At 36.6% G+C, this 14016-nt stretch overlaps 1 protein-coding gene across 1 annotated transcript in view; it reads right to left on the bottom strand.

Moving 5' to 3' along the window:
• Positions 1–1406: 1406 nt before the first annotated feature.
• LOC135224700 (collagen alpha-5(IV) chain-like) overlaps positions 1407–14016 on the bottom strand; it is a 72476-nt gene continuing 59866 nt past the window's right edge. Inside the window, exons 23-31 of the mRNA XM_064263970.1 lie at positions 12264–12449; positions 11658–11778; positions 11201–11378; positions 9956–10037; positions 9447–9617; positions 8072–8257; positions 4435–4612; positions 4178–4292; positions 1407–3304 (exon numbers count right to left, since the gene is read on the bottom strand). Coding sequence (XP_064120040.1) covers positions 2966–3304; positions 4178–4292; positions 4435–4612; positions 8072–8257; positions 9447–9617; positions 9956–10037; positions 11201–11378; positions 11658–11778; positions 12264–12449 — 1556 coding nt within the window. The 3' untranslated portion in view covers positions 1407–2965. The remainder of the gene's footprint in view (positions 3305–4177; positions 4293–4434; positions 4613–8071; positions 8258–9446; positions 9618–9955; positions 10038–11200; positions 11379–11657; positions 11779–12263; positions 12450–14016) is intronic.

Raw genomic sequence — 14016 nt, 5'->3', positions numbered from 1 at the left:
TAAGGTAGTCATACCGATAGTGTGGTCGCTTAATAGTATACAAATATCAAACCCTCTATTCAATAGCATATGCTCCACTCCTTGGCAAGGAGGAGTTGGGAGTAGTAACAAACCCTGGTGTACTGGTTTGCTATTGGACAGTCAAAGTTTATCTTTGGTTCCCTATACAATGATTCTCCACATATCATTGTACGTCACTCAGGGTCTGGAGTTGGGAGTAGTAACAAACCCTGGTGTACTGGTTTGCTATTGGACAGTCAAAGTTTATCTTTGGTTCCCTATACAATGATTCTCCCATTTATCATTGTACGTCACTCAGGATCTGAGGGGTTAGCTATCAATTTATCTAGCTTCTCAACGGGCTTCAGTCCCTCCCCAGAAGTCATTTCTTCTGGAGCTGGACTGGTGGGTAGGATCCCAGCTGGTTTAGGATGTCTTGTACCTCCCTCCAAGTATGAGGCTATCCTATTGTTAAGACTGAGGGTTTGTGCGTGTATGAACAAATACAAATTTTCTAAGACAATTTGCATTTTTCATAGCTACAAACCTGAGGTCTTAACATTATACTGACCACCTCTAGCTGCCCCTCTGTTTGTTAAGACGTCCTGAGTCGGGAAAGGCTGACACGGTGGCGTTAATGCGTGGTCTTTGACCACTCTTCACCCGATTTGCGCATGCATTGCCAGATATCATAAGATTCCTTGCTTTCATCTGTGTTTTAACTAGATCCAGCTATGCGCTAGAAATTATCCTATTGTTAAGACCTCAGGTTTGTAGCTATGAAAAATACAAATTGTCTTAGAAAATTTGTCATATTTTTTATTTACCCTTGTTCCTGCATGTGTTATCTTTCTTGAAAATTTCACTTTTTATCTACACTTTTTCCAGTATTTATCTTCCTTGAAGTTTTCATACCCTTCATTTTCAGGCTGTTAGGTACTGGGATCCATTTAATTTTGAGAAATCACTTTTAATATATATTGTTGCTTTTATGCAAGTTTGCTATTCCTTACTCATAAATCTGGGGCACCCATTTTTCTCCAGGTTAGGGACTGGCAGTTGACTTATTATCTCAAAATATTTTGAGTTTTGTAACCCACAAGCTGGGAATTTCGATGAATGTGGAATTTTCATTTTTTTTTTGTAAATGCTGTTGCTGTCCCAATTCTCATGAAAAGAAGAAAAGCCAAGGCAACAAAACACCTGCCAAACTGCTACTTTCCTCACCATTCTCCTGAGATTAACCATTGGATCAGTCTTTGACGCTTGAAATGCTCAAACTTTAAAAATGCCAGATTATTGGTTCCTTCAGGTTAATGTCCAATTTTTTTGTCTCCCAAACCTTGTTTTTTGTAACCTGTAGGAAAAAATGTTAAATTTGTGAATTACAGATAAATGAAAGACCATTTAGAAAAAAAATTAATTTATTTGTAATATTTCTTTTTTTTACAAAGGATTTCTCAGACAGAAAATTGTTGAAAAGTAGAGAATGAAGATACACATATATACAGTACAAGATTTTCTTACAATTGGCTAACAAAACAGGATATATACTAACAGTATTCTTGACATGGCAGTGAGCGACTTAGCTGACTTATTCAGATCGTTATAGACCAGAGGTGTTAATCAATATCCTTTCATAGGATGACTTGAATCTTAGTTGTCAAAGTTTTAACTTGTGTAATAAATGAAAGTTATGTCATTGCCTCCATTTAGCAAACAAAAACTGTCTAATATGTCTGGCTTATCATAGTTGCTTTAGCCATGATCAATATTCAGTTATAGTTAATTGCATTAAACTCATATTCATAGTCCAGGATTTGTTGCAAAGACTCGGATTTTCACTGTGGAAGGTGTCTGCAGTACTATTGTAATTCATTCTTTACATTGGAGAGGTACTACTCTGTAGTAATGGTTATTCCATAATGTAAGGTTTTATTATATCATAAACATATAAATATTCTTAGTTAATTTATATGTTGCATAAATTATTAAAAGACCATTCATTCTCCAAATTTGTAAGACATCTGTGTTTTTAAGTTAATTCTTGACAAATATTAGTAAAGGAAGTACAATATACTATTTTCAGTGAGGGATGACATTTAAGACATCATTTATGTATTTTCTAGATCAAGTTCATAGGTCTTTGTTAATAATTTTGCAATCAGCTACAAGCACAATTTTTTCAAAGATGGATTTCAGAAACACACATTTCCTTTCATCTAAATTCATTAATCACTTTTGAGTTCATGATACAATAGATGCATCAGATTTTACTTACTTACACATGTAGTGCTTAATTTTAATACAAGTTTAGTATCTTTTTATAGCTACTAACTGTGTGGTGCTGTGCCAATAATTAGAATAGATAATATACTCTAATTTGCCAGTAAAGGAGGGGAAGACACCAGGTAAGTGGGTTTACTCTTCCGTTGTTACATGCAAAAAAATTTGTTCTTTGCAAAAATTTTTAATTTTTTTCTATAAGTGACCCTTCCAAATATTCAGCATATTACAATTATAATAATCATTATTCATGGAACTTGATTATAAATGTTGGGTGATATTGGAAAAAGGTACCTATGTTATAGACAGGAAAAGTACTTCAATGAGGAATGTAAGTGTGGATACTCATATCATATGTCACACATTGCATTTTCATGTCACACATTGCATTTTCTATACTGGTAAAAATGTTTCCTTATCATAGATACTATTTTTTATCACAGATGCCTGCAATCATTAGAGAATTTTCTAACTGATATCCATGATACAAGGTTATTCATCAGCACCTCATTTACTTAAATACATGGACAACACAAATTTTTACAATTAAGGAAATACATACACTTAAAATGCAAAAATTTAAATAGCTAGTAATGTTTGTATGTTGGATTGACCAAAAGCGACAGTATGAGTGAAAGAATTAAAATGAGTGGTCTCTTGCCATCAAAAACTAGGATTTTTATTTTCCAATGAAGAAGTATGAATCATCCTCTCTGCGTGGAGGCTGTTGATACTCGGGTGGTGGAGTAGGTATTGTACTACCACCTCTCTTTCTCATGCAGGTGTTACAACGACTAATTCTACTCTTTAGGTCCCCAGCTTTAAGTGTTTGCTGTCTTGGCTTTCTGAACTGTTGCTCAATTTCAATAGTGGCAAGCCAGTAGGAGAATGCAGAGGGGAATAAATTACATCGACCATGACCAGTGCACTCAATGAATGGACTGGACCTGAAATCTTCCAGACAAGATCCTGGTGAGATTAATGACTGTCCTGATCCTTCAGCTCCTGAGTCAGTATGCTGTATAGTGAGAGAAAAATATAAAATCATTAGCCATATTTTGTGTACACTAAATGAATACTAATCTTTATTTCTTTTATCTCTTCATGAAATGATCTGGTTTAGGAATCTAACCAGTTGTACTATCCAATAATTAGGCATGTTAAACTTGACACAGACTTGAAAGATGTACCTGAAAAATGATAAAAATGCCAATGAGCTATTTCTTTGAGATATGGCCCCGTATCCTAGAAAATTTAAAGTAACGCCCAAATTTTTCTTTTAATTTCAAATCCTCTACAGATGATGATCAGGAAATATTTTTTTGAGGTAATCTTTGCAATGGCTAACATGTTTTTCAACTAAGGGGTGTTCTGGCCTTGAACACAAAATACACTATCCAGCAACATGATCATAAGGTTTGCTCTTCCACAAAAAAATTATGATTTCACATTAAAGAGAGAAAAATGTTGAGATATTTGTTATGAACAAATCTGGCAGTAACTGGCAAGACTTAATGAAAATAAAGATGGTGAGAGTGAAGAAAGGGCTTTACCTCTCAATAATTATGAGCAGTTTGAAAACAATGTTTGTCCTATGTACAATTTAAATGGCCTGTTTTTCAAAGGAGCAAAGTATCAAGGTTATGTTTTGTTTAAAAATTTTGTTTATGGCTACTCTTGTGATTAACAGCCTAAACAGATGGAGTCTGCAGGAGAGTAAAGTTGTAAAAATATTTCTTTGTCTGTGACTAAAAAGCACTGGATCAATTTAGTAAAAAATATAGCCAATATAACCAAATAAATTCACCAATGCAAGTAATGTAGAAAAGTTCTGGGCGCAGTCTATCCCCAGACATTATATTATGATATCCAATTACTTAAAAAAACTAACCATGATAAATGAATATCCAATCCAGAGTGACTCCCAGCCTTGTGGACAGTCAGGAATATCTAGTGTTTGACTGTGAACTGCAATAACCATTGACGGAGCTTCGCATACAACGCACCTGTTGGGATAAAATTTTTATGGTGGAGTGAAACATGAAGATATGTAGAAATGCATTATTTTAAAAGCACAGAGCTAATATACTGTAATTGCACTATTTCTTGCTTTGTTTGTAACATTACTGATAAGTAAGCATTGCCTACTTTGATATATATTTTTCAATTTCTGGTCCTGTAATTGGTGTCATCATCATTGGCATGGGTTCTGTTGTTGAGAGCCAGTAGGAATAATCATTTCTTTGTGAGTAATCACACACGTTATTCAAGTTACAGAAGAGGTATGGCATAGTGCTGAATCTCCTGAGGCAACTGCCAGGAGCCCCTGAAAATAAAGAGAAATTTCAGCTCATTGGTAGGGTTTTCTAGATACTAATTCATAATCAAAATTAAAATATTGTAATTAACATTCTTGATGAATTTATTTTTAAAATTTTATTTTCTTTAAGGTGAAATTCGGTGATTTCTTTAGATGTTAAGTACATTTTTCCTACTGAACTGAAAATTTGAATTTTTCATACAGGTATACAAACCATTGCCTTTTATAGTAGGAGATATGCTTCAGCATAAGCTTGGTCTGTTGTTGAACTCCGTAACAAGGATAACTGGTGGTAAAAGGGGTGAGTGGGGGTCACCCCTAACTCACCTACAGACACTAGACACTTTTTCTTTATCTGTCGTACAGTACAGACATGCTTCCACGTCTCTTTTTGTGCCGTCTTTGGGCTGGATGAGTAGCTTGTCATTCTTGTTTCTTTGCATTTGCATTGATTATTTTTTTTCTTCTACTGTATACGTACTCTTAGTTTTCTTTGAGTCACTTGGTCTGATTTTTCCTTTTTTTGGAAAACATAACATGACGAACGCTGGTTCGAGGGAAGGGGTAGAGATTGTTAAATTTTTCTCATTACATATGTGCATGGTCACCTTCCTAGTGAGAAGTTGGGGGTTTGGTAAGAGGTGGAACTGATAAACGTTTTTCATTTCATCTTGTCAGGAAACGACAAAGTATGTGACACAGCAATTGTCAATTTTATGAGCCGTAGCTACTTCATCTTCTGCAAGGAAGGGAACCCTTCAGTTGCAGTAGCTCAACCTCCTGCAGTTGTTTAGACATCTCCCATTCAGGCCAGCTCTTCATTGTGAAAGACAAACAAGCATTCCTGAGAAAAGGGAAGACATAATCTTCCTCTTTACCTCCTTCCTTGTCATTGTTGTCATATTGGAGATCACCTTTATCTTCCTCCTTGTCGTGACTTGCTGCTTCTGTTTATGAGTAGAGAGAGAAAAAAGTGGAATTCTAATGACTTAAGAAGTCCAGGAGTACTTCTCTCATGCGCTCTTCCTCGTTGTAGGTGACCAGAAGTGCCAAATCACTGAGTGTGATCAGCTGAACCTCTGTTGCCTTTGTGCGTGACTGCTCCCTCCCCATCCCCACTGTGCATCCTAGGGCTCATACTGAGATGGATTTATGCATCTCTTGCCCTTTCTGTACCGGGCCTGTTGACTAGGTGCATTTTGCAAGGTTGGGATAGACCCCTCCTTCATCTGAAGAGTTGCAAAGGGTGGACTTGCACAACCTGTTTGCTCTGTGAATAAATAGGCCAAGTCTCCAGGCTATGCATGTTCTAGCGCCAGGTCATGTTACTCCTCACTGGATGTTGGCTTGTTGGTTGTGTACCCTTGACCTCTATTCGAGTACTGGGAGGATTGGTTCATGTTCAATCACATTAACACTCAAAACAGGATATTCTTAAATTTTAAACGACTCTGGCTTTTATCTCTTGATAGCCGCTTGAGGAACCAACCGCTTCCATTCTGTTGGGAACTTAATGAAGGAGTCTTGAAGGTTTCCTCAGGAATCAAAGCAATTGTTCTTCTAAGTGCTGTGATTGCATTCTGCTTGTGGTGCTAACTTTCTGATATATGGATCCAAGAGATCCTGTTATTCAACAAACATACAGTTTCCTACAACCATGTAGAATGCTTTAGTAGCATGATTCTACATTATAAAAGTGATTATCACAGTCCATTTGTTACGACATGAAGGATAGTCAAACATGAACAGAAGGCAGGAAGTAATTACATACATATTTCGCCATCAAACAATTACATTCTCACTTTTTCCTTTAGGGAAGAAGAGACCCTAATTTGGTGTCAAGACTCCATGGCACCTCTTTCAGAGGTAACACAGTGTCAGCAATGGAAAGAGTGTCTCATGTTTTTTCATCCACCATCTCTATATTTTTTCCACCAATTAAGAGCAGTGGTGAAGTGATCTGTAGCCAAACCTTAGTTTGAGGTTAGGCATTCAGGTTCTTGGGTTGGGAAGAAATCAGCTTCCCAGAACCCAGACCATTATCCCAGCCCTACCTTCCTCCTCCAGCTATGGCTGGTATGAGGGAAAGGAAAAGAATGAGTCAGGAAGACAACTATATAACTCCAATTATTTCAGCTGCCACATTTAAGAGGGATGTTTGTCTTGCCATCTTAACTTGTCCAAAATCTCAAGCCTTGAGTGATATCCAGCGCTGCTGACTCCTGAGACTGGAGGTTTCCCTGCAGTCAGTGTTCCAGTTCAGCAGGTCATGGGCTCCTCATTCACCTTTGCTGAAATTTATCTCTAGTCAGGCTACTTGTATAGCTTGTGCTTAGCCTTAAGTCAGACTTCAGTTCAGAGACTATGGATTTCCCCATTTGATGGTGTTATCCTTACTTGACATATGGTTCATGACACTTTTCCAACACTGATAGTGCTGTTCTTTTGAACTAAGGATAAAACAATCCTTCACGGCCTAATCCAGTTACCTAACTAGCTTGGTCAAAGCATGATTTGAGAGTTTTCTCACAAGATGGTCTGTTTATCCAACATAGTCTTGGTAAGGAGTACATATTGGGAGTTGTCCACAGGCCCCTATTGTAAATGGCAAATGTTTGTATGTATATTACCATAGAAACAAAATTTTTTTTATAAATGAGTGTATTTTTCCTAGCTGTAAAAACCAGAGCCTTTTACATAGTTAAACCTACCTCAACTACTCTGCTTGGTCTTATGGGAGTGAGTGATTGGTATTCCACACTCATTCTCATTAACCACCAGTCAAGTTCAATGACCATCCTAGCTTGCGCTGAAGGACTTTCTTACTATAAAAGCTCTGGTTTGTATACCTAGGAAAAATATATACTGCTATTTAAACATTTTGTATTATTTTAAACAATTTCAAGTATACAATACATAATGTGAATATTATGGAAAACATTCACATACAAGTCCCTGGGTATAAGACGTTGCATCCCATCTACCCTTTGACCATATACTGGTGTATGTATCTCTCAAGTCAAATGTAACTGAATATCTTCTAAAATACTTTCATCAGATAAAATATAAATCTGCTGCAAAAAATATCTTATTAGGAACACTTTAAAAGAAAAGAAAAATATTCAGAAGGCAAGTACATATTAACCCAATCCAAGCTTAATATATATCTGGCTAGTGATGACAGGAAACCTAAATTCTTTTAGAATATTAAACATAAATTTTCAAAGGAAAAATTTTTAGGAAAATTTTTAAAAAGAATTTTTTTTTTTTTTTTGGAATTCATTACAAAACAGATGCTACAAAAATTGTTCATAAAATTTATAGAAAATCACCAAAGATTAACTTGTGAAAGTTTTCCATTACATTGAATCAATTCACAATGAAAACAGGTTGCATAAATGATAGTTTTTAAATCTTATATTTAAAACTTTTAAATAGAAAAATATGAAACAAAGAAAACCTTACCAAGATCCTGACCATGGGCTCTGTGATTACCCATCACATGTAAAAGGGAGTAACCTTCCCACATAACATTTGTACCAGCTGGACAAGATGGTGTGAATGATTCTTGAGAATGGCGAGTGACCATGTAACCCCTTGATTTTGGTGGTGGACCAGGCGGAGCTGGGTCACCAGATGAGCCATCCAGTCCTGTTGAACACTAATTATTAAAATCTGAATGTGTGAAATACCAGTATGTACAGAAATGATGGCTAAGAGCAACATAAGACTACAGATACTTAAACCAAGATAGAGGAACATGTTAAGGCCCAAGATACAAGTATTTAGGTGTCAACAGATGTCGCATCATGATTTTTATCCAGGTAATAAATCACATAAGCTCTGTTGTGGCAAATGTGCATGTGGACTGCTATAATAATAAACCCTTGAAGTATTTTGGAATTTGAGCTATGGAGATTGTGATACATTCTATACCATACTAGATAACCTACCAAGTATGTATCCCCGTAGCGGGTTAGTGCACCTCACATGGTGCACTGTAGGCATTTAAGGGTCTTTGCAGTGTCCTTTTGGCCTCTACCAGCAACCTCTCTCATTTCTTTTAGTACTTTACCTCCATTCATATTCTCTTCCATCTGACTTTCCACCCTCTCTAAATGACTTCATAGGTCCCAGTGCTTGGCCTTTGGCCTAAATTCTATTTTATATCCTATTCAATTATACCAAGTATCAAATTTGAAGTAGACTGGAGAAAAGAAACAGGAATTCCTCTCCTGATAGTTGGGAATATCACAAATTTACAGTACTGTACTGTACGTAGAAAACCCACTTTCTTTATATATTGAGTTAATTACAGTTATGCTATTTCTGTAAAAGTTGGACTGGGAAGTAGCAGCTTATTTTTTACATATTCTAGGGATCAGTTACCTTAAGTATAAGAATATGAAATCATTTTTCCTTAATGAGGCAGACCAAAGGTTAACAACATTTAAGCTAAATGCACCTACCAGACCAGCATATTGAACTTAGAAAAAAGCTACAGTACAATCGTAAAAAAAAATGTTCTAAGGAGCCACATAAGGCAACTGCAATTATATGCTCTTTTAATATTAATATTTAAGGAACAGAAATGTTGGGTGCCACCAAAAACTGTGCTACATAAATTTTTCTGTCAGCCATACAAGCATCCTCATCTCGATGGTACGTATGCTGTATAAGCTTACTACCACCAAGCTCTGAATGATAGTAAATCAAGTGAGGTATAAAATAATGTGACGAAACACAAATTTTTACTTGTAAATTACCAGAATTGAAATGCTATAATAAGTTTATAAGTTAGAAAATACTAAATTTTCTTCCTACTTAAGGACTTCCATACCTGGTTTTCCAGGAGTACCACTTCGACCTTCAAAGCCACGATCACCTCTAATACCTCTGGGTCCTGGCTGCCCAGTAGGACCTGGTCTACCTGCATCACCAATAGCACCTTTTCTTCCCTTCAATCCATCACGCCCAGGCTTACCCATAAAACCAGAAGGTCCAAGACCACCTGCAAGAAAAAAGTGGTTTAAAGTGGAAGAAAAATTTTGATGTACTATTAAAAAAAAATTACATTCTGGATATCTTGCTGATAGTTCATATATTTGAACATGATAAAAAGTAGTAGTAATTTATTTTCATCCCACTGGGTAAAATATGCACTTATCAATAAAGTGAAAAGAACAGAGTTACTCTCATTCTAATGTTTCTAAATTTCTTGCTGGAAAGAATTTGCTTCATTTACTATTTATTGTACTGTATAAGAACATAAAAAGAGCTTCATAAAGTCTTCTCTAAATGTAATAAACATTTTGTTTGTAAAGAGGCAAACACAACTATTATACCTACCAGGGTTACCAACATCACCTCGTAGACCTGGAGGGCCAGGGAAGCCTGGACTTCCTATTCTACCGGGTTGTCCAGGGGTACCCTAAAATATATAAAAAAAAATCAACCAGTATTATTAACAGAAACAAAATCTCAAGAAACAATGTTAGTCAAAGTAATATTACCATTGGATGTGAGAAAACCCAGAGTTTTGGAAGCTTACAGTAACAAATCAACACTGCTCAGAAATATAAATAAAATCCAAATCAGACTGCTAATTACCTTATAACATTAGCACATTCTTAACTTCAAAGTCATCATTAAGTATCATATGTTTTATGATGTGGGTAAGAAACTGGTAGCCTACTGTCCATATTCTAAACATGCTTTACAACTGTACAATTTGTCAACTGTGCGTGAACAAGGTACGTACATACTCCACTACTGCTCCTAGCTGCAAGCCTTTTCTTTCATTATATCATACCTACATTAATCTTTTCTTTCTTATATTTTTTTCCACCTTCTATCAATTGTTTCATAGTACAACTGTGAGGTTTTCCTCCTGTTATACCTTTCAAACCTTTCTACTCTGTTTCCCTTTCAGCACTGAATACCTCATAGGCCCTAGCACTTGGCCTTTGACCCGAATTCTACATCATCACTACCTACAACCTCTTAGAAATATAATGCCACTCAATGTTTTTCATGTGCTTTCATATCCATATTTACACAATTCCAGCCTCCCATTTCACAGTTCTAATCTAATTAGGTTTTTGGGTCTTTCAACTCTTCTGGTGGCCTTAGGAGCCAGGTGAACATCATATTGGTGATATCTATGGTTTAACAGATGAAGTCAAAGTAATTTAGAAGAAAATGCCTCAAGATTCAATAAGCAATCACCCTGCCCTGGTGGACTTTATAAAGGTTTAATCTTAGCCATAAAGGAGCATTTTTGGAGAACTTTGTGACTGATGATAATTAAAAAATGTATATTAACTGACTAGCACATTAGTACTATAAATTTTGTGGGATGGTGAAGGACTCCCTTAATCTGACAGATTGTTAGAGTTGGGCTAAGGTGGCAGTGTGGCAGTGAAAAAATCTTGAGTGTAAAGCTTAACACACTTTGGGTTCCTGGTCTTGCCCTGCCAAGGAAGGGCAGCTGAGTTATACTTTCAGCTGAAAAAATGGATGATTGCACATATTTGGCATATTTTGCCTTGGATGTAAAAGTATATTCAGTAAGAACTGCAACTTGTAGCTCACCTTCAATCCGAAAGCCCCTGGAATACCAGGTCGACCTGGATCTCCAGCATCCCCAATATCACCTGCAAGTCCTTGAAGTCCAATAAATCCTGGTTCACCCTGAGATCCTTTCAAACCTCTATCACCAGGGGCTTGGGTAAAACCACGTGGCCCTGGTTCACCAGGAAGTCCTTTCAAACTTCAAAAGCAAACAAAAAAAACTATGTACAATAATCATTTCCAGCTAAAATGACTAAAATATGATTTCAATGATTAGCATTAAAGAATCTCTTGAAAGCCTGTTTACTTTAAAACTAAAAAAACAAAACATGATGTTAGGTCTACTTTTGATTTTAATTACTACGTAACATTTTCTGCATATGCTCCTTGATGTTTTGATTACTACGTATATGATAGAGGTAATGTGTATTAGCAGGGTAACATGGTCAAAGTAGTGTACACAAAAATGATATCCTACCCAGGTAGACCAGGAAACCCAGGCTCACCTGGGAACCCACTTCTAAATCCTGGATCACCTACTGGTCCTCGTCGTCCTGCCAAACCAGGGATACCATTTCTTCCAGGAGGACCAGGGAATCCTATAGATGTAAGAATTTATTAGATCAGAGTTAGTAATACTGCAGACCACATCCCTGCCCTATTCTTCCTTTAGCTAATTTTTTTAAAATGCAAAGTTTACAACATTCACTTCTGTTATTTTTCAGGTATGACTCATACAAAATTGTCCATAATGACAAAAATTGTCCCTAACAATTTTGAGAAAAGTTCCAGCAATAGTAAAGTTATTTTAAGGGTGTTCATGGACAACATATATAATATAGTTAGCTTTTTCCACTCTCAGTTTCCCCTCCCAAGGGTAAACCAAGTTCTGGTTAAAAAAAAAAATATGCAGAAACATCTTGTTCTTTAGACTTTTAGAAAAATATTCACTAACGTTACTACTTAATCTAATTTTAATATTGGCAGAAATGAATTCTGGTTAAGCATTTATTACACACACTTTTGTAAACAGGCACTCTTTAAATTGAAAATATAATGGTTGCATTCTATTTTACCTACTTACCAGAATCCCCAGGATCACCATTCAATCCTGGAGAGGTTAATCCTGGCAGACCCTTACTGCCAGCTGGACCATCAGGTCCAAAGTCACCAGGCTGACCCTTCTGGCCATGGCGGCCTGGTAGACCAATTTTTCCAGGACGACCTTCCATTCCCTTTTCACCAGGCTCTCCTTTTCTGCTTGGTAACCCTACAATTTAGAAAGAGTTGAACCTTTAATCAAATGAACTTCAAGTCAAGGGTGAAATATTTATATTGTAAAATAACTGGAACTCTAAATTAGGCAACTCAAATATACCTCATTTCTCTATTCACTGACATTTACAGTATTCATTTATTAAAAACAAAAATGACTTATTTTGAAGAGCAGTTGTTCATATGTGGAACAAACTTTCGGTCTTAACAATAGGATAATCTCCAAGTGCCAGCTGGGAACCAATTGAAAACAAAGATTGTAAGAATTAAGAGAATACTATTCTGTATCTTGTGAAAACAGATTGGTGCTTTTATAAGAGAAATCAATCATAAAACAAGACTATACAGTACTCTCACTGTCTATAAGACAGTTCAGGAAACCCCTTTAGAGTTAAAGATAGGATTTTAATGTTCCATCCTTCATCAGTGTTTAATGTGTCTCCATGATAACTATGAGGCTAACTGCAAACATTAAATGGACCTTACACAACTAACTCTTCATTTACCTTAAAAGCAAATAACATTAAAAATACAGATGAATAACATACTCAGTATCTATGGTAACTGAATATTCCCAAGCCTTGAATAGACTTATGTGATACATGTGTTATAGTGTTACAGTGCAGATTACTGAATTAAGGAAATTATTCCAAAAAGGCATTAACTTATAAAAGAACTTAAGAGAAGGCACGAATAATAAGAAAAGGGGAAATGGGAAAAGAACGAAATAATAATTTTAAGAAAGGATTGTCTTACTCAGACTTGACCCCAAATGACCAGGAAATTCTAGCTGTCGAGATTCTGGACTGCATCTCCCAAAACCTCTGTCATCTTCATTACTGAAGATTATGTGGCTTGCGGCTCACCCAACATTTTGTGACACTTGGAGTGTCGAGAATTAATGTGAGGTTGGATCTTCCCAAGGGCCTTCTGCTTAATATTACCAAGGTAAACTCAATGCTTCTTTGTTCAAAAGGAGGATCGTGTGAAAATCTTGGCTCCACCCTTTCCAAGGGTAGACCTATGGTTTTAACCAATCAAATCAGCAGTGCCAGATTGTAAGGATGTCCGAAAATAGGTCCCAACGAATACCCTACGAGGATACCCAAGGGACACGCCCTCAAGAAGCCAGGGTATGAACAAGAGGCGTTTCCAAATGAAGAATCTATGAATGGCTGCAGAAGAAATGACAGGAAGGCAGTTTCGTAGAAAGTCTGTAGCCACTCAGACACAAGAATTCCTTCAGAAGATGCCACACCCAGTCAAAATCCAAAATCCAAAGGTGGTGCTAAGAAGACGTCATCCGAATAAAAAGGCTGGACAGAGGGAGAGAAGACAGCGGAAGCAGGGACAAAAGGTGGAGGCACAGTGGAAGCAGGGAGAACAGGGGAGAAGAAGAACCAGAGGTGAGGGAAGAAGAGTGAAGTGGGGTGTGCGTATAGACAGTAATAAGTGACAAAATTGTACTCGGTAAAATTCCCTTGTGCCTAATAGACTTGCAAACGAAACAAAGTGCCTTCAAAATAGTTTGTCTCGGTCCAAGCGTCCAGAAACAGAAAGGT

This window comes from Macrobrachium nipponense, chromosome 12 (genome assembly GCF_015104395.2).
Source record: "Macrobrachium nipponense isolate FS-2020 chromosome 12, ASM1510439v2, whole genome shotgun sequence".
Classification (NCBI taxonomy): Eukaryota; Metazoa; Arthropoda; class Malacostraca; order Decapoda; family Palaemonidae; genus Macrobrachium; species Macrobrachium nipponense.
Note: the sequence above shows the minus strand (reverse complement) of the source record. Positions and strands in the feature narration are given on the sequence as shown.